Below are 20,518 nucleotides of genomic sequence, written 5' to 3' on the forward strand. Positions count from 1 at the left end.
GGGCGGAAGATTTAGAGGCGCATTCTTTTGAGCTCAGTGCATTTTTATTGGGCGACATTTAAAGGCACTCGGTATCTTATTTTATCATTTCGCGTTTTAGTCGCTAATTTTTTTGCACCAAAAAAGTTGCAAATTTACAAATGACAATTTTCGGTAAGCGTATTTTATGTTTTCCCGGGGAAAAGCTGCAATGATAATTCTTCTCGTCTCGCGCGTATATTGCGGTACGAATTGCTTCTCATAAATATAACTTTTCTTGCATCTTTAATATCAGAAAAAGCCAGGGTGTTTTCATGCATGAAAAGTTCTCGCGATTCGTATTACCGATAGCGACCGTTTCAATTCGCTGAATCACGATCTTAAAGTCTGCCCTTTCCGCGCTAACTAAGCTCCCTATTTCTCTAGAAGCAGCAAATTCAATTTTCGCCATTCGATAATCATAAATACTAGACTCGAGCGATTTCGTTATAAAATGGCGAACTCGTTCGGTTCTATTGGATAATTATCGTGTAATATTCGCACCTGGAGGTGATATCAAATTTAATCGACATCGATTTGTGCAGTGGCATGCCGTACCATTGAAACTCGATGCGAACAACCGATGTTAATCGCATCAAAATAAATTATATAATGTTAATTTTAGCTTATGACGATGTAAAACCAAATTCTAGTTTTCTTGAATATCTTTCCAATGAAAAATTATTTATACACGAAGGTGTAAACAAAACGTATGAATGGGGCGTATTCGTTTGCACTTTGTAAATATATTTCGTAACTGCTCCCAGAAGTTAAATTTTATCTAGTTATTCCATTACAACTCATATTTATTCGTACGTAACTTGATGGATACATCAAGAACATAGTACATAACTGTAATGTAATTCCAAGCGAAAAGGCTGTATTGTTTGAATTTTTTTAAGCAATTAGAGTTATACGGTAATACCTGTACACAAATCAGTCTGTTGTACTAGCTAAAAGTTTACACCTCGTTTGTATATTTTTGTATACAGCTGAATGCAGTAACGATACACAGCATTCAACGATCAAATTTCTCTGTAATATTTAAGAGAAAAATGTTTCTCTTCGTTATATGATTTACTAAATATTTTTACACAATTGTCTCGAATGTTCCGTGCTCGTATAGAATAGAAAATAAATTGCACGTACACATAGAAAAATACAAAAATATTGTATTTGACTAAATATTACTCGTTTCAAATAATTCAAAAGTTCATATGTCCGCAAATCTATCATAAGCATCAAATTTATTCAAATATATTCTGAATTTTAATAAGTATAATACTTAAATAAAGAACATCACATTAAATTAAAAAATCAATTTGCTTAACTAAATATGATTGTTCTTCGGTAAAATTTTATAATACTCTTTAGAAGAAAATAAATTTTTTTTAATATAGAAATTTTTTTCTAAATTTATGATATTAATTAATAAAATTTACCTATAAATATATTTTAATACTATTATTGAGAAAATATTCTTTGAGGTAACCATTACTCGAAAGAAGAAAAGTAAACTGAATAATCACTTTTCTTAGCAATTTAGAATTTTCTTTAGAATTTTATTATATTTAGACTTTTTTTAGAATTATATTTTTCCGCGTGTAAGGGTCGTGAAAGATCGCAAATCTCACACGGATCCTTACACACGGAATGTACCGGATATAATTAATCGATTGTAATCTGTACCTGAGGATATTGCTCCTCCTGATACGGTGTCCTGCGATGGCACTCGTCGTAACACCTGGCGTCGTAGCCGCTGGGCGGCCGTGGGTACGAGTCCTGCGCCGCTACCGCGGCCGCGCAGCAGTCCGGGATTTGCGCCTGGTAGCTCTCGTAGGGACACTTCGGATCGGGCTGGACCGTTCGCGGAGCCTGGTGAACGCGCTCCTGCGGCCCGCCTCCGTAGCCGGCGCCACCGCCGCCGACGACGCCGCCACCGCTACCGCCACCGCCACCACCACCACCGCCGCCGCCACCGCCGCCGCCACCGCCGCTTCCACCGCCGGCGTGATGCATCGTCGTTGTCCACTCTCGTGGACCTCCTCTCACCTGACCTCGCACCACACCACCACCACCCTCCCCCGATCACTGCATCCTAATCCCGCGTGGCGCGCGATACGCGATCGAGTCCGCGGCCTCGGCGTGCCTCGTCTCTGTCGCGCGGCCCTCTTCGCACGGGTCCATCCTCACCACGCCACCACACCGTGGACCTTGCGCACTTTCTTCCTCTCTACGAGCATCGGGTCCCTTTAGCCCATCTCCAACTCGTACCTGCGCGATTAACGCGCGATTAATGTGTGTGTGTGTGTGTGTGTGTGTGTGTGTGTGTGTGTGTGTGTGTGTGTGTGTGTGTGTGTGTGTGAGAGAGAGAAAGAGAGAGACTCATCGCCCTCGCGTATATCCGCGGTTGCGTTAATTCATCAAGTAGGAATGTACCGAACGTCGCTCGTATTTGCGCGCGTTCAGCACGCCTGCATCCTACTCGAATTAATGCACCGCATTACTACCCGGACCGGTGTAACTCTGGACCATCCGTATCCTCTCTTAACTGCCGAAAGTAAACCGCCGACTATCCTCTTTACTTACTTCGCGCGCGTATCTACGAGTTAAGGGGAGGGTCTTTTTTGCGTTATTTACTCGAGCTCTTTTAATCTTAGTCCCTTTGGGCGCTTTTTCAGCGTCGTCCCGCGGCGTAAGCTTTTAGATACTCGTATTCGCGAATGCCGGGATGCTCGATCAACGTGCCAGGCTTGATCCAACCATTGATCTTCTCTGACCCCTTGTCTGACGAAGCGTACGGCGTTGCCGTGTAAACTAATGAGTTTGCGAGGAGTGGAATGAAGAATCGATGCTCTCTCGTCGGATACAATTTTGATACATTAGAATCTAATGTGCTGCATTGGATACTCGCCCGAGTAGAGACCAGAAGACCGAGAGAAATCAGAAATGTGACCAGTAATTAACCAGAAATCTAGTCACTAGAAATCTAATTACTAACTATATTTTGGTTTCCTTTCTACTTAAATACAAGCTGATTTCACGTCTCTCAAGTCGATTACGAGAGTGTTCTGGATACATATGACCATGAATTTCGAGAAATTCATCCGAACGTTCTATCGAAAATTCATCCTTTACGTGAAATAAGTTTCGTCGCTTTGAAAACTACACGTGTCTTCCTAATTTAAACTTGCAGCGTTTGTGCGGCCTTGGCTTCGGCTGACGTATCGATACATCCTCGTTATAGATCTCGGATATGCACGGAACTAAGTTGGATGAAGTGTCTAGGTATATGGATCGTAATTAGCGCCTCTTAATTTATCGTGCAAGGGCCATACAGGCGTGCTCGACTGAAACTTTGATACGACGATAGAGCAGCGTATAGGCGAGACCGTGTAAAGACCGAACGTGTCTATTTGGGACACGTTGGCGTGTCTTTGCCGCGGCTTTCGGATATGTTAATCGCGGAAGGTGAACCGAATCGATCGGCATATCTGGAACGACTATTCCGCTCCCGTTTTCTCTCAGCTTGAATAGTTACGTAGAGTTCGATTAACGTTACCAATCAAGGATGATTTAAACTCGCATAATATCTGAATAACATATCAACATATACCGCAGAAACACGATCATAGAATGCAATTTATTTCCAACGATCGATATTTTCGTTATTGCCAAACAAAGGCAAAAATATAAATAAATGATATTTATTAAAAAATATAATATAAATATAATATAATATAATATAAAAAAAATATAATATAAATGATATTTATTATATTTAAAAGAAAATATCTTTCTTGATTGCACCCTTGTAGTACAGTGTGTTAAGAAACGCAAGGTATACAAGTCGTATTTTCCAGAGCAAATATCAGTGGGCGAATACAACTGAAATCTCTAGGCACATTGTTGGACTTCGAAACTGAAAACAAAAAAATATAACGCTTGTTTCAATCTCTGTACAGAGGCGAAATATTTAGTTTCCGTTCTGCTTGTTCACAAACAAAATATTTCATTTTCGTTTTTATGAACCGAAATAAAAAAGAAACGTAAAATAAACTTAAAATTTTTAGTAAAATTTAATATTAAAAAAGGGTCGCTTTTTACTGCGAATGAACGCTTTTGCAATCCAATGTCGGTGGAATCTTGTGCGCGCGTTGAATACGAGATATTTTAAAATTAAAATTAATTAAATAATAATGTGTAATATTTAATTTATTCGGTTATAACAAGAATGACATTATTATTTATCTCGTTATAAATGTTGATTACAAACTCGTAACTAAAATAATTTATTTCGCTTTCATTCTTATCAATATTTCAATTATTATCTCGATTTTAATTTCTTATCCGGCTGTCTACATGATGTTGATATTAAACTAATATACCGTTCACCACTATAATTACAGAGAATAGATCAGCTATATATAAACGCTAACAATAACTCTATATATAGCGTTATATCGAACAATCATTGCCATTTATGATTTTGATTATAGAGCAGCTTCGTAGGTTTCTGTAATCCAAACTTAATCCACATTTAGTATCTATAAGATGACATCAGCGCTGCATTTAACTTGCTCCATCATTTTGTCCATCCAAAAGCGATCAGTGACCGATATTAATACGCGTGTAATTTTTCCTCTCGGTTGCATTATTTCTGCATGAATTACGATCGTAATTTTCATCCATTTAATAAATTAACAGAAATATGATTTATTAAATTGTTCAGTATTCTCTGAAATAAAAAAAAGAAGGGAAGAGGAAGCAAAAATCGGAAGTTGCCATTTACAATCATAAATGAATATGTTAGTGCGATATCGTAATTTATGATATTTAATATTTCGAGAAATCTGTAGATCGGAAAATAATCTCTATAATTATGAAAGATACCTTTTTGTGAAAATTGTATTTTTACAAAAAATAGAAATTACTTCTTTAATTATTCATTTAAATTTGTTTTTTCTGTAACAGATGCGAATAATGAATAATTAATCGATAAAATCTAATATTTCTTTGGCATGTAATACCGATTGGTTTCGAGATCATATTCAATATATATATATATATATATATATATATGTGTGTACTGCAAGAATTTGCAGTTCAAGATGATCGTCTTTCGCGGCTTATATTTGAGACAATCTTATTATTATCTGTTACACTCTTGCTCTCACTTACTCACGCCGAGTAACACGTTTCGGATGTTCGTGTGTCGGAAATCAAAAATCTCTCCGCAAATAGTTCGAAAGATATCAACGGCGATTCTTTCCTCCGCTGTATCGCAGAACGGCATAACTTGTTTCGACCAACAAATACGAACGTGCTCGGAACTGTGAATCCGTTGGTTTTCTCGAGTGAATTAGATGCCGGGAAGGTATCGAGGGAAAATTTTTCACAGTGCACAAACTCGGATTTGTAAAAATTTAAAATACTCGAATTCGGATATATAGACAGAGTTTCCTCGAATTCCAGAATTTATTCTTTACATTCTCGATTCCCTCAAATTTTAATTTGAGATTTAATCATCAAGATATGTTTAAGCTTGAAAATTGCGAACAATAAATGTTGTTGTTTACGTGTAAGGGCTTCTGAATGTTGTGTCGCATCAAGATTGTTTAAATCGACACGAACATATTTACTTTAGATTATTTAATTGACAAAATACACGGAATGAAATGTTAAACGGTGCATCGAAGGGTCTCAAAACGAGCCCACGGTTCCGACGCGCACACACGCGCGCGCAATCCAGCCGCTAGCTCTCCCGGAAGCCCGGTTCGATCACGAATTCAGCGTGCGCGCGCGTAGCGGTCGCGCTCGCTCGCTCTCCCGCCAGTGGATTCAGCTCCCTTTTGTTTTACTTCACCTCTCATCTCTGACCGTCTCCCATACCGCATTCTCGGAGCGACGGCGGGCGCTTTCGGTGTACGTGTTCTTATCCCGTATTTCCGCCCTCCCTCCCCCCCTTTTCTTCCCTTTCCGCCCCCGCGAGTTCCGTCCGTGACGAGCGATAGCGAAGCACCGTCCGTGAAAACCAAGGCTCCTACGAGCTCGCTCTCGATGACCAGCAGGAACGGCAGCTGGGGGTGGTAGGACGAAATAGAGCGAGATGGTGGTACAGAAGGCTCGTTGACTGCGACTTCCCGCACGGCGCACTGTTTTATTCATCGCCCGTAGTCGCAACGCTACTGTAGCTCGGCTCTGCATTTACAGTCGATTCCACGGACACTCGATTAATCGATCGGAATCCTGTTTTTGTTCCGTTATTCTGAAATTTGTATCTGTCTCGTCGAATCAATGTTTGTCCATCTGTCATGCCGTATATTCTTACAGTTTTTCATTTTTTTTTTTTAAACGTGTACAGTTTATTCCATAAATATTGAAGAAAGAGAGAAAGAGAAAGAGAGGAGATATTCCCTCTTTTTTATTTTATTAAATTATCGAATAATTTTAGATCGTCTCCTCTAAAACAAAAATATTTAGATTGAAGTGATTGATTGATTACCAAAAAGTTTCAACCGGAATTAAGTTTCCGGATTACAAGTGGGTAAATTATGTTTTGCTTGTCCGGTTTTACTTTTAGAACTTAATCTCAACAAAATTTGAAATTCACTTATTAATATTTAACTTGGAATTTCAAGCATTGTGAAGAAGAATAACATCTGATATAATTCTCGTTGGGAAAAAAAAATCGACTTCAAATTAGACGAAGAATCTGAAAGTTGTCGCAAAAAAGTGTTCCGTGATATCCTGTATATCTACAAGAATTTTAAAAATCGTCCAAGATTGTCGATAGAGGAGCTCGTTAGGAATAAGGCGACTTCGGAGAAGCATGCAAACTTGGGGAAACTTTCAATAAACTGTCGAAATCTTCTCGGGCAGTTTGAGCCTCGATCGGAATGTATTTGCCGACATTTTAATATTCCATGACGGTACGTGACTACGTAGTGACGTTTCGTACATCTACTTACGGATTTTTATGCGCTTTCCGTGCCGCGATACGTCGCCATGCGTTGCGTTTTACAACTGAAGTTTAATAAAATATCTCCGAAGACGTAGTACATTCAACCGTAGTGCTCGAATACTTTCCGCCGATATTGTAAAACTTTTAGGGTTAAGCTCCTTTACGTGGCTTGCATCACGGCGATATACGTGCGCGCGATTTTTGCGAAGTTGTGAAGCATTAATCGATTCTATAATAATGGAAATGTTTCGGAAGAAACTGATGGCTTCTAAAGTAAATTAGTTGACAAAAATATATAAATGTATTTCTAATAAGTTATAATGCGATAATAATTATGAAATAATTATGAAACGTATGATGTTTGCTGTACCTAGTATAGCGTAGATAATTTTACATAGAAACGCTACATTGTGTAATATGGATTTTTATCTCAACGAATTTTAAAAAGTTTGAATTTGTAAGCTATTTATTTATATCAAATATATTTTTATTTACTTTTAAATTTATTATTTATTTATTATCAAAGTTATTTATGCAATAACAGTTCGGGATTATCTTAACTTTTAATTGCTTATGTATATTATTAAAAATCGTACAAGAGAGAATTGAGCTGAACGAGCCTGTTGCACGGATTACTTCTCATTTTCGGCAAATAGAAAAATATCTTGCGATGAAGCTATTATACCCTCGCGTGAATATCGGCGAGGTGGACGATACGAGGGCGACGCCGCGGCTCGGCCGGGGCAATTTCATCGTCGTGGCGAAATTGCCGTTAGATCGGGCAGATAATTTTCTCTCTTCTCGATGGATCCGGAGGGTGGCCCGTCGGAGCGAAAGGAGTCTTCATCATTTAAGGACGAACCGGGTGCCCGGCTCTTCATCGGACGCGATCATCAATCTTCGCGAGGCAAGGGTAACACGTTCATCTCCCAATTACGAGGTCTCTTCCTTCCGGGAAGGAAGATTTGCATCTCGGAGGTTGCATCTTTTTGACTAGAATTGACTCCGAGTTACAAAGACATTCAGTTTATACGTCTTCCATGAAGAATCATTCCTGCCCCAAAAACGAATGATGACATTCATGACGTTTCAATTCATTCCTTCTTATGAATGTTCATATGCAAGACATCTATTTGTAATCAGGTATTACAAAAAACTGAAACTCTCAATGTTTTTTAAATGTAAGAGAAGTAGACTAGAGGTAAGAAGAAATAGAGTTATTTTTATCAAAGATTTTTTAACATGCAGAGAGAGAGAAAGAGAGAGAGAGAGAGAGAGAGAGAGAGAGAGAGAGAAAGAGAGAGGGGTCAACCGCTATTATTGTAAATTTGATGTTAGTTACAACCTTACGTAATAACGTACGATCAATACCGAGACTGCACGGAAAAATCTCCTCCTCATCTGTTTCTTTTTAGAGATCGAGGAACAGAATAAAATTTGCAGCTCGTGATTGATTCAAAATTCATGCGCGAGTACATTGGCGTTTTGATTCACGGATTCACTTTATTGGCACCGATCAATTTAATTTTCTCATCTTTTTTCCGAGCTATTTTCTTTCTCGCTCGGCGAAGGCCGATTGAATAATATCTTTTTACGAGATGTCTTTGCCGGGGCGTAATCTTGCAATCCAAACGCGTCCCGATCGTAAACGCACACGCACAATAACGCACGTGCACGCGGGAGATATACCGTCGTGCCATTACGTCGATAATGACATGCGGCGATGACATGATGTTACGCTCCGATTATAAATCGGCGCTACTCGAAATCCGTGTCGGGGCCTGCAAATCGGCGATGGACACGCCATATGTAATCATTGAGAAATTGCTGAAAATTAATTTTCAGTTGTCAAAGCCGCTAAAACGAATTTTCCATAAAATTCAATGTTAAATGTATGCAAGTGAGCTGTTTGTTTTGAAAGCTGTGTTTAATTTGCGTTTAAAAAAAAAATCGCATTTGCATGGCATTTAAAAATTAAAAGAGATTTAATATTTCGGTGTTAATTATCAGAACGAAATTATTAAGTATGAATATCGCGCGGAAATTTATGCATCTTCAGAGTTAGTTATATCATGCTCGTAGAATAAGAGATGTGCAATACATACGTGGGATTACATATTCATCACGAAAAGATATATCTGCAATTTTTAGATAGTAAAATAAGAGCTGATAATATAAAAAATTTGTTTAAAAATTAATATAACCGTGTATAACGCATCGGACTTTTCCGACGATCTATTTCTCGTCTAAATCGAATGAATGAATCTGCAATGGTATCTTATTTGAGCGGCGATCCTATATATTGCATATGATATAGCGTGTACCATCGTATCAGCTTCGCTCGAGATGTAAATATGTAATGCAGCAAATATTATCTGACAAGCCATGTAGAACTTTTTCGCCGTCGACTTGTCGCGGGGATATATCGATACTGTAATTTACATATCCGAAATTACCCGCGGCGTACTATATCATACTTATCGATGCAAATCGAAAAGCCGCACTCGCGTGAAATCGCATGTAACACAATTGAAATTAGCGATGATTCACGATCGTCGATTTCGAACATACGTTGCACTGGGCGCGGCGCGCAAAGTTTGTTAATTTAAATATTAAGCGCGATATAGCTGTTGCAACGTATCGCGTCGGTATCGTTTTCTTCACAAATTACCGGGATGTAAGCTCGTCCGCCCGGCATTTTGTAGATCGCGTGTGTTATCCGCGTTTCTTGGACGCACGCTAGAGAGCCGTCAGCCATCCCTTTTTTCCGATAAGAAAAGACTCGCGCTCTTGACAGGACGATCAGTCAAGATCGAGCGGGGCAAGACGTTCATCCAGCGCCAATTATTAAGCTTCGCTCCGCGGAGAAGCAACAATTTGCCTCCATTTCCCTCGCCTCGCGGCGAGGTTTTCCCCCCGCTATTTTTGAACTTTAATTTTGATCAATGAACACTCGCGATTAAAATCCGAGATGAATTTTAATCTATTATATCTACTATCTTTCCTTAACCCGATGTTAAAATAGCGAAAGTAACGTCTATCAATTTTCTCGGGAGATCAGATAAACGAAGTGGATCGGAGCGAGGAGAGGGCGGGGGGGCGGGAAGGGGGAGGAAGCGGTAATAATATCCTGCGATTCTCCGCGATCGCGACGTATCAAAACTTGAATGCGAGATTCAAGCTGAGGCTTTTCGCGAGGCTCGATTCTAATACCGTCGCGATCGCAGATCCGAGAACTATGCCGATAAGTTTGATTAATTACGGATCGGCTGGGCGCGCGGCGGGATTATCCGTTTCAAGGGGAAATGCGAAAACGCGCCGGATACTTCCAATAACTCGCCGTCTTCGAAACGCGCGAAATCGGAAATCCTTTGTCCTCCGTTCATGACATCTATCGACCAATCATCTATCGTTGCCTAATTTCATTTTCATATTTCTTCTTTTTTTTTCGCACGACCTATCACGCACCATAAGCGGCGGACATATGGCGGAAGCCTCATCGATCTTAGTTACGAAAGTTTAAACATAAGAAGATCTGAAACGCGCTATCCGTTAATTACACGTTTCTCAAACGGCATGAAAGAGGGTTTTATGGTGAGTAAAACGTTAATTTCTACCGAGTCGAAATGCATGAACCCACCTATATCGCACTAATGACCTTCTCGTTGAGATCAACGGACACGAGCGGAATTCTTATCGCGATGATATATTACGTTATCTTAATCTACTAGACCTCCCTCGAAGATGGCATCTTTTTGTCCATTTCTTTCGTCAAATTATTCGACAAATTTACAGTTCATTTAATCTTGTCGTTTGTAACGTTTTGCTTAAAGCTTCCCTTCTCTTTTAAGGGTTTTCCGGTTACTTTTAGTACAGCCAGTGTAGCCTTCGATCATTACGTCGGAGATTTGCGAGCTGCGATTTTCTCATTTTTACAAACTTGTCGATAACTCTTCGATTCGTTTTGAACATGATCGTCGAGTGCGTTCGCGATAACTCGTCACTTGATCTCGACACGAGTACGCTGCGAGAGAGGATGATCCATTTTTTATTTTTTTTCTCCTCCTCTGCATTAAAAGTTCAGCTTTGATATCCCGCGAGAGCTCGGATCTATATCCGCGTTTTCACGACTCCGCTGTATCGCCGTGTCGATGGGACGAAGTCGCAAAGATACATCGTGCGGTGGTGAGTCCTTTCGCGAGATCGTTACGAGATCTTTACGAGTTCCTTACGTACGAGGAATCGGACCAGGATGGGAGAAAGAGAGAAAGAAACAGCCACCCGATGCGAGTCTTGTTTATCGAATTCGCGTTCTCAGCAACGTGGCTCGCTTCCGTCGTTTTAGAACGCGCAAGACGCGAGCGTCAAATAACAGCAGGAAATGGCATTCTTCGCCGGATACTAACTTACAAGGGAACGTCTATATCCTATTCGTGTCCTCTATCGACGTTTCTTTCCCTCTTCCTCTACGATCTCAGGGAGATTCTGAAGTTTAAAGCGAGGATATCGAGATACAAGGACGTGGACCAAGTTTTACGCGTGAGAAATAATCGTGGAAAGTTTAATAGAAAAAGAAAAAAAAATGAAAATATAATATTCTCTAGTAATGAGATAGAAATAATTTTTTCGATAGTAAAATCAAACGCATTTGTATAATCGAATATCCGCTCACGGTAGCGCGAATATCGCGTTTATCCAAATAAAATTAAATGTCTAGCCGCCGGATAAGGTAAATGCTATTGATCGGCAATGAGCTTTTCCCTTCTACTAAAAGGAGGATTCGCGTAATATCCCTGCCCTCTCTGTGCAAGCGAAACGCAAAACTCTCGCAGCTCTCTCGCGTGCTCGCGATTTCAAAACGGCCACGTGACTCGCAGCCCGATCCGCTCGAGTAAGAAACTCGAGGATATTTCGCGGGAATTCCCGGGAATCCCGCCGATAACTCTCTCCGTATCTGCGCTGACTCGGCTATTTCTCCGCTTCCGCGAGTACGACATCCGCGAGAAGTCCGATAAAATGGAAAGCAAGAAAGAGAGAAAGAAAGAGAGAGAGAGAGACTTTATTTAGCGCTCCGCGATTCAGGCTCTCTTGGCTCCTTCTTCGCGAGCGAAGAATATAAGACATGTTTGCGTAAAACAATATTTCCGGCATAATGTTGCTGAAACCTCGCATACGTAAATAACATTACATAACTTGTTATGCAGCCAACGCATTATTCTCCAGCGAAAAGAAAACAACTTCGCAACTCTTGCTATAAAAAAATTATATCCTCTTTCTCTATTTTAGAGATAACGTTATTTTTAAGACGGAATTTACAAATTTAATCCACTCTTACTCTTACGTATCTCTGTTGCCGCGAGTATCTCGAGGAAATCGACGACGGTGGCTTACTGTAACCCCGTTTGAACGCCAAAGTCGTTATACGTCAAATGGAAACGGGACTGCCGGGGGAGTTTTCGTCTTATGGCAAAGGGACGCACGTCGTCGTCTTGGAAGATCGAATTCGGCCTTGCGACGAAAGCTCGCGCACATCGCATGAATAACAAACTCCGACACCAGTCGTGGATATATATACTAAAGCTGATAATCAGCTTTCGACATAGCCATATATTTTTAATCGTAGATCGTTAGATTGCCGGATCGCTAAACGAAAAATAAGCACGTGCCATCGAGCCGATATACCATGCATTGCGGTGTATTTTAATTTTTGAAAAAGCAATCGGGCAAAGCGCTAGTACATTTAGCTCGATGCCTGCGTTGCTGCGCATGAAATATTGGATTTTCTACCGATGATCTTTTAATTTTATTGATATTGAATATGTTTCGCCGAAACAATTGCGAATACCTCACATTTTTTTTCTGATCACGTCTCGATAATGCCCGGAAATTTTAGAATTAAAAACTATTTTTTATAAAATCATTCGTTGGATAACAATATAATAATTTTTAAACTGAAAATTTGAACACTCGTTCGGAGAAATAAGATCCTTATAAATAAATATGTTGCGGATATGTAATAATAAATTGCGACGATATTTATTATGAATCATTATTATGAAAAGTTTCGAGTTTGAAATCTGATTCATTTCGTATGCGCCGTTCTAGTAAGAATAAATCAAATAATCTGACTTTTGCGATACATTCGTAAGCAAATTCGAGATTGTTTGAAACCGTTGCCTTGGAAAGTTTCGTGCGAATACATTTAACAGAACGACCTGTGAAGACCTATCGAGCGGAGCGATAAATCGCCGAGAAGACACGGAAGATCAGGAGAGAGAATGCCGGAGTAAAGCAAGATGAATGCTAGTAGAAAGACAAGAAGAAAGAAAAGGATCAACGACGAGGAAGAGGTTACACTTGAATTCAGCGAGCGGAAGAACGATGGTACGAATCGATATTCGCCGAGTGGCGACTTCATCGTAGCGTAGTATCGTATGAAGAATTCGTGACAATAATACACTGAGCAAGTTTATCTTGTACATTTATCCATAGAACTGATTGTAATCTTGATAAAAAAAAGGATTGCATTCTTCAAACAATTCTCCGTAGTCGATCATAGAAAAAAAAATTTTATCGAAACTGCAAAAAATTTTTTTACTGTAGCAACTAATTTGAATATCCTGATAATAATTATTCATTATAATATGTAATTATTCTGATGACTCGATAAAATTATTTTCAGATTTGTATCTAACCAAACTTTTATATATTTCATCAAAATTTTTCTTTTTATCATAAAGATCATAAAATCATAAAGATCATTTGTTTATTATATATATACTATCTTTTAAAAGTTTCATTATTTTTCTGATATGCTTAATATTTAATAAATCTATTTAACAAATTTCCTTACGTCTATATTTATAATTATTTATCAGAGATTCGTAAACTTATTGGATGTTTCTGATAGAAAATAAAAGAATCTTCACAATTCTGTTGTTTTATGTGTGAAAAGTAAAGTTGTTAACCAAAACATAAAGTAAATTGAAACTTTTGAATGATAATGTAAACATAAATTTGAAAATTTACATTATAATGATAATTTAAGAAAGGATAAATGCATTAACTGGGATTATTCACATCCTATTGCGTGACATCTATTTTCCTTTCTTAATGTAATTTTCGAAGGTGCGTAAAACATGCTTGCATTTACGTGTATGTACACACGCCTGCGAGCGTTTCTTGTCGTAACAGTTTGACGGCGTTTAATCGTTAATTAGATGTCGTTAAGTTTCGTTAGTAATTGGATAAGTTTGCGACGACGAAGATTCAGGACACAATGCGTGCGATGCCTGCGTCGTCGTTGTGTGCGAGTCAACTTCGCGTTCGAGACGGTGAACTCGACAATGCGACGATTCACTGCTCCCAGGATGAACGTATTTACTTTCGAGCATTTTCCTATTCCGCCTTTCAGTGGCAACAGTCTATTACGCGATATCGACAGCCGTTGAAACTGTTTCCGCGCGCGAAACAATTCAGCTCGTGAAAATCTCGTCAGAATTTTTGGAACACAATTTCTCGCTCGCGCCGCCCGTACCTCCATTGCAAACCCGTAGACATTCATACTTTTGCACTCACGCGATAACGAAAGTTATCTTTTAACATTGCGAAACGCGTAGTCTTTTATTGCATAACCTCGCAGGTTGTGTAACCTTCAAAGAATTAAAAAAAAAAAAATTTTTCACTTAACGTTAATTGTCGAAAAATAATTAAATTCATGAAATCCGAGATTTAAATGTTGGAGGATATTTTACTTTCCGATATCCTAAATCCTAAAAATTCGAGTCTAAATTTAAATCTTATCTAATAGATAATTATTTCATTTAAGTATTTCTTCTAAGTTTCCTATCGCTCTTAATTTTATTAATGTTCAATGTTATTAAGTATATATTTGGTTAAAGAAATTCACGCTTGTGCAAATTTCACTCGGTTTTCCGCAAGTCGAGTGAGGGAGAGCTCGAGACGTACGCGGATTTTCCCGCGATTTCCACGTGCTAACGAGCTCTGAGTTTCTTGCGTGAAATATATCGCCATAGTCGTACTTAAGCGGGTTGCGGTAAGGTCTGTAGGCCATTTCCTCAAGAGCTTCGGAGTTTCCACCCGATTCCTCCGTCTTGTTCACGGTACCGCAACGTTTTTCTCCCTCACGAGCTCTTCTTCTCTCCTCAAGCTTCAGAGCTCTCAGAAGACGAAGCGTGAGAGAGCCATGCGCTCGCGACACGGTAAGCTCCATTGGAAAATTATTAATCCTCATATTTCTAAATTTAGAGTAATATAACGTGTTCGAGATATAAATGAAAGAAATTCACGGTTTTAAAATTCACTTCACAGGCGATTTAACATTTTATACATTTCCTAAATTAAGGTTTAATAGAAAGAAAACAAAACGTGTGTTTCTTGAAAAAAAAAAATGGGTTAATTTAATGTATCAATTTAATATTTAATTAGATATCTTAATGTTTTGTATATATATATGTGTTTATGAATTTAAATTTATTATCTGCAGCTCATTATCAAGGCTCTCTCTTTCACTCGCTCTCTTCATGTGAGATGCATAATAGTGCACGAAAAATCTGAAACTCTGTGCAGCATCTGGCGATATTTTAGTGGGTCGAGGTAACTTCAAAGCCTGCGGTTCGCAAACTGCCCCAACTTTAGCCTTAACTTTAGAGGCAGGTTCCCTTTGCGCACGCTGTTCGATAATCGTGTAATTAGATAATACCGTTTATAATCGGTATCTATTTAGTGCTTGCCACTTTAAAGCACGTTTAATGTGCCGCTGAAGTAGATTAAACCTACCGTTCGCGAGAAAAAAAATTGCACAGTAAACTGAATTTTATCGTATTTTGTCTTTTAATAGCGCGATAAGTGAAACAACAACAAATTAACAAATTTGCGAATATTTTCTATCCTTTCCTCATTAAATTTTTAATTAATTTTAAGGAATAATAAATCAATATATTAGTAAACTACTAAATTGAAAGCCTGTTATTTATAATATATACTGGAATAAAATTATGAATAACAAATAATTTACGCATTTATTTAGCGCAAGGCGTTTCATACTTTGACCTACGTTGTAAAATTGATTTACTTAAAAGTATGCAGTATGCAGTTGCGATTTTATTTAACAGAAGGCAACACGTGGTCTTTACTTACGTAGAATATCCTACTCGCTAAGTAACGACGACAAGTTTGAAAATAATTATAGGTTTGAGTAACTTGCGGGATCAAAGTGATTTCGATCTACGTCGTGGGATGTAACGTAGAGATTATGGAACGGCGTTTTACATACGGTTAAGTTGAGTTAAGTAAAGTTTTGTAATTGAATTTTATAAAGCAGGAAGTCGATAGTACATTGAGCGCGAAGAAAATTTCATTCATATTTTATGCGTCAAGAGTATAAGACGTTAACTATAAATATCACAATTCCGTTTTATCGCGAAAAATTTGTTTTCCCGTATAATTAATGAAAATCTCACAATGAAATAAATAATCCAAAAAATCGAGATTGTTTGCAAATAAAGAATCCATCGTAAAAATTAATAGAAAATTATGTTGAAGATTTGTGATTCCGCGAAATTGACATTTCTTCAGGAAAACTTTAATGGAAGACTATATGGAAGATTATATTATATAGACTATTATATAGACCATAATTTTTCAATCTTTAGTATCTTTGTTTAATCTAATCCCTGATATATAATATATCTGGAACACTCCGTAGAACTCTTGGCTCGTGATGAAAAGCCGTCTCGAGCATTTTCATCATCCCAGAAGATCGATCTCGATGAAACGATGCGGTATTATCGGCCACAAGAAGGAATTAAGTACATTATAGACGGTACATCTCTCTCTTTCTTTCACATACGGCGTATTATAGATTGCACATTTTCTTCGAACCAAAAACGTAACAACTAAACTAGGTGGAAAGTTTCCAATATCATTACATCGACAATTTCTGAAATAAACAGTTTAGAATTAAGGAGACAATGTGTTATCTTCTCCAAGAGAACGTATATAGATAATAAAAAAGAATCATCCTTCGATCAATTTTTTCAGTAAACTTTTCCTGCAAGTAATTTTAATTCATGACTAAAAGAGAGAGAGAAGAGAGAGAGAGAGAGAGAGAGAGAGAGAGAGAGAGAGAGAGAGAGGAAGAAAGAATCACCAAGTCATATAAAGTAGGAAATTAAAAAGTTGTGAATGAAAGAGAAAGAGATATAGAGAGGTTCCTTCAATTAAAATTTATTGCTTGGCTTATAATGTTTGACTCAAAAACTTACTTGAAAGATTCAAATGAACTTCCTGAATTTCTAATCAAATCGTTACGCGATTTATATCCTGTTGCAAATAAATGTTTTTGAAAATGATGTTTTTGGAAGAAATCCATAAGTATTAAATTTCCATGGTGTGTGTGTGTGTGTGTGTGTGTGTGTGTGTGTGTGTGTGTGTGTGTGTGTGTGTGTATGCGTTAATACATACATATAAATTCTATATTTGAAGCATCTGGATCGCGCAAATTTAGATTCAATTTCCTTTTGAAATTTTTAATTTTAAGTAAGACCCATTTGAAAATCACATGAGTTGCTAACAAGCATCATTTAATATATATGATTTATTTGCGTGTCACTTGCGGTGGTTCGGTATCCAATGTCCGAGTATCGTGGAATTAGTGTACGAAATTTTGGTTAAAGCGGTTTACCCTTCGTGGACGTCGCTTTTAGGATCGATCTGTTGAGGTCGCGATCGCATCGCCATAATACCGCTGGATTTTGGAGCCGCGGATCGAGCCGCGTATCCGGATGAAAATTTCTATCTCGGACCTAGTGACCGGTGTGTTATCTTCAAAGGACGTGATATCTCGAGCTGAATTGAAGTTTTCTCGCGCGGGATACTCGTGCTTTTTCGCGTCCGCGATAGGCGCGCGAGCGAGGCGCCTTCGCAGAGGCGGAAACTTGTTTATGGCATGCCGTGGGAATCGGACGATTCGCCAAAGATAAATTGTAGATCTCGTTTAAGTGTTCCCGCACCACGCCGCGCCGCTTTGGGGAAGTTTTATCGCCGCGGGAGCCCAGCTAAGCTAAAAGGGGCACCTTGCCTTTCATCTCGCGCGACTCTCGACTCGGCGGATCGAGCCACCCGGGACGCTCTCGTCAACACGAGTCGCGAGTGTACCAGCTCGATTTAAATATATTGCTTCTTGTGTTCACCGTGAACAAGTTGAATCACCATGCCATAATCCCGTACCGAGCGTACGTATTCGAAACAATAACTTATGCATACATACGAGGCTTTGAACTGATCGTCTCCAAAATGGCGGGATTATTTGGGGAGGGGGAGGGGATGACGGGAAGTGCAGTATCGTTGGAGCAAATTCACAATTTTATTAAGTAAACCAAAATGCAATTTATTTTATATATCTTAGTTCTTTGACGGTTGATTTTCAAGCTCCAAACGTTCCGATTGGATTCTGAAGAAACGTGCAAATGTTTGTCGCCATTTCCCGTTCTCATCGCGGAATTATGAATTATAAGTGAGGATTAACTCAATAATATCTTCCCTTACCGCGACTCGTAGAGAAACAAAACCGCGACGATGTTGCTTTGTTAGAGTAAATCGTCCAGTACAATTTCGATATTCCCTTCGTGATAATATCACCTCAAGATACTTGTGCGCGCGAGAGATATTTCGTGAATTCTGTTTGATTAAATCTGCGCTGGAAAATTATTATTTGTTATCGTGGATCGGCTGGGAAGCTAATTCTTGAAAAGTGTTAATTTTTTTTGAAGATTTTCACACAAATCCAATTTATAAATGAAGCATCTTATTTTTTATAACTTTTATTAAATTTCTTTTAAATGACATTTGTGTATTTGGAGACAGACACAATTTTTAAATAATACAAATAATTTTTAAATTAATTTAGAATTTTAATAATTTTTAAAAGATTTAATATGCTTTTTTCTAGTTAGTTATAGGGAAAGTTCCAATAAACAAAATGACGTTAATAAATTACTCGATGAAAGCGTAATGAAACGAACCAATTTGCGCGAAAGTTCGCAACATTCCTGGATAACGTATTTTCTAGCAAATACGAGAGCAAGAGACGGATAATAGACATGTTTAGCTATTGTGCGCGGCAATTACAAGATAACGATTTATTCGGTAACAAGCTCGGACGGTTCTAGAAATGTGCTGCATTGTATTCGTAACGCAGTTTGATCGGAAGCGAGTTTAGTCGGGGCGATTCACTTTGACAGAGGCGCGATTCGAATCGATTGTTGAATTGTGCAATACAACCGTTATTCTCCACGACGTTTATTTTCAACTTTTATGTAGACCCTTCTTCAATCGTGAGCTTTACTTTCAAGTCGGCATCAAGCCTTTGATTGAAAATACACAATAATTTCGTATGTTTTTAATAATTAAGTTCTAAAAAAAGAAGGAATAGAAAGAGCTCATTTTTAATCAGTTATTTTTTTTCCTCAAAATCTCGTATCTTTTATCTAGGGAAGTAAGTGGCAAGGAACTGAGGAAGCGAGATTTAATTTATTCACTCTTAATCGAAGACCCGTGCATTTCAGGGTTAAAATCGAAAGTACGTTCGCCGTGATGTACCGTATACGATTTACATGGAAAGCGACTAATCTAGTGTGCGCGAAAGTGCAAAGTGTATCCTTCCTCTTACGAATAACTGTCGTCGCTTCTCGGTTACTCCCGGCGAATACATATTAAGTAGGTCGTCGCTCTCGCTTACGCTGTTTGCGCACCGTAAATCGAATGACATACAAACAATGTGCATCATTTGCCAAGTTTTCACGACGGTTCCGCTGTGTGCTCGCGCGCGCGCGTGTGCGTTTTCCGCACGACTTTAATTATCGAAAATCTATAAAAAGCGCGATTGCATTTACAGATTTCCGCGAGAGAAACACGAGAAATTGCCGGGGAATCACGAAGATCTCCTTGGTGATTCGCGATAGAAGTATTGGGGGATGAATCGGCGTCGTCGCGCGACTTAATTAAATTAATAATTACGTCGCCGATATCGTCGCGCGGCCGATGAAATTTACAGCCGAATAAAGTGCCGCTCGTCGACGACTACGTTTAATCTCGCATGCGACGCGGCGCTCGCGCCATTGATATTCAAACTCCGTTTCGAAAATCTCGAGATTTAATGTAACCCCGGTTGACTTTAAGCGAGTCACGCGCTATCATTTCGAATTCTTCATATTCTAATCGAACGCCTCGATTGTATGTAGTAATTTTATAATCGACCGGATTAGCATGTTGTTTACACATCGACATTATTCGAAGATAATCCCTTTTTATTAACAAGCTCCCTCGATGGCCATGTAATAAAATAACGAATATTACATGACTGTAATTTCCCTCGATAAAAACAGGGATCATGAAATACTTATTTTAAAAAATAATCATTAAAAATCTGCAGGTGGATATTAAGAGCTTAAGCCTTAATCATTCAGCGACATTAAGCGTGATTATCCGATGTTTTAGTTTTGCTTATCGAATATC

At 38.6% G+C, this 20,518-nt stretch overlaps 1 protein-coding gene across 5 annotated transcripts in view; it reads right to left on the reverse strand.

Annotated features, from left to right (window-relative positions):
* The window catches only part of LOC105428261 (dipeptidase 1), a 123,131-nt gene that overhangs the window by 95,438 nt on the left and 7,175 nt on the right, over positions 1-20,518 (reverse strand). For 3 of the 5 annotated variants that reach the window (XR_016138132.1, XM_089071857.1, XM_089071856.1), the window contains exon 2: positions 1,708-2,292. Coding sequence is in view for 4 of the 5 variants with exons in the window: in XM_089071857.1 (XP_088927983.1) it covers positions 1,708-2,037 (330 nt within the window). In the remaining variant the exon portion in view is untranslated. The remainder of the gene's footprint in view (positions 1-1,707; positions 2,293-20,518) is intronic. The other 2 variants (XM_089071859.1, XM_089071858.1) reach the window with 1 other exon arrangement.

This window comes from Pogonomyrmex barbatus, unplaced genomic scaffold, assembly GCF_055798465.1.
Source record: "Pogonomyrmex barbatus isolate J1 unplaced genomic scaffold, ASM5579846v1 scaffold12, whole genome shotgun sequence".
Classification (NCBI taxonomy): domain Eukaryota; kingdom Metazoa; phylum Arthropoda; class Insecta; order Hymenoptera; family Formicidae; genus Pogonomyrmex; species Pogonomyrmex barbatus.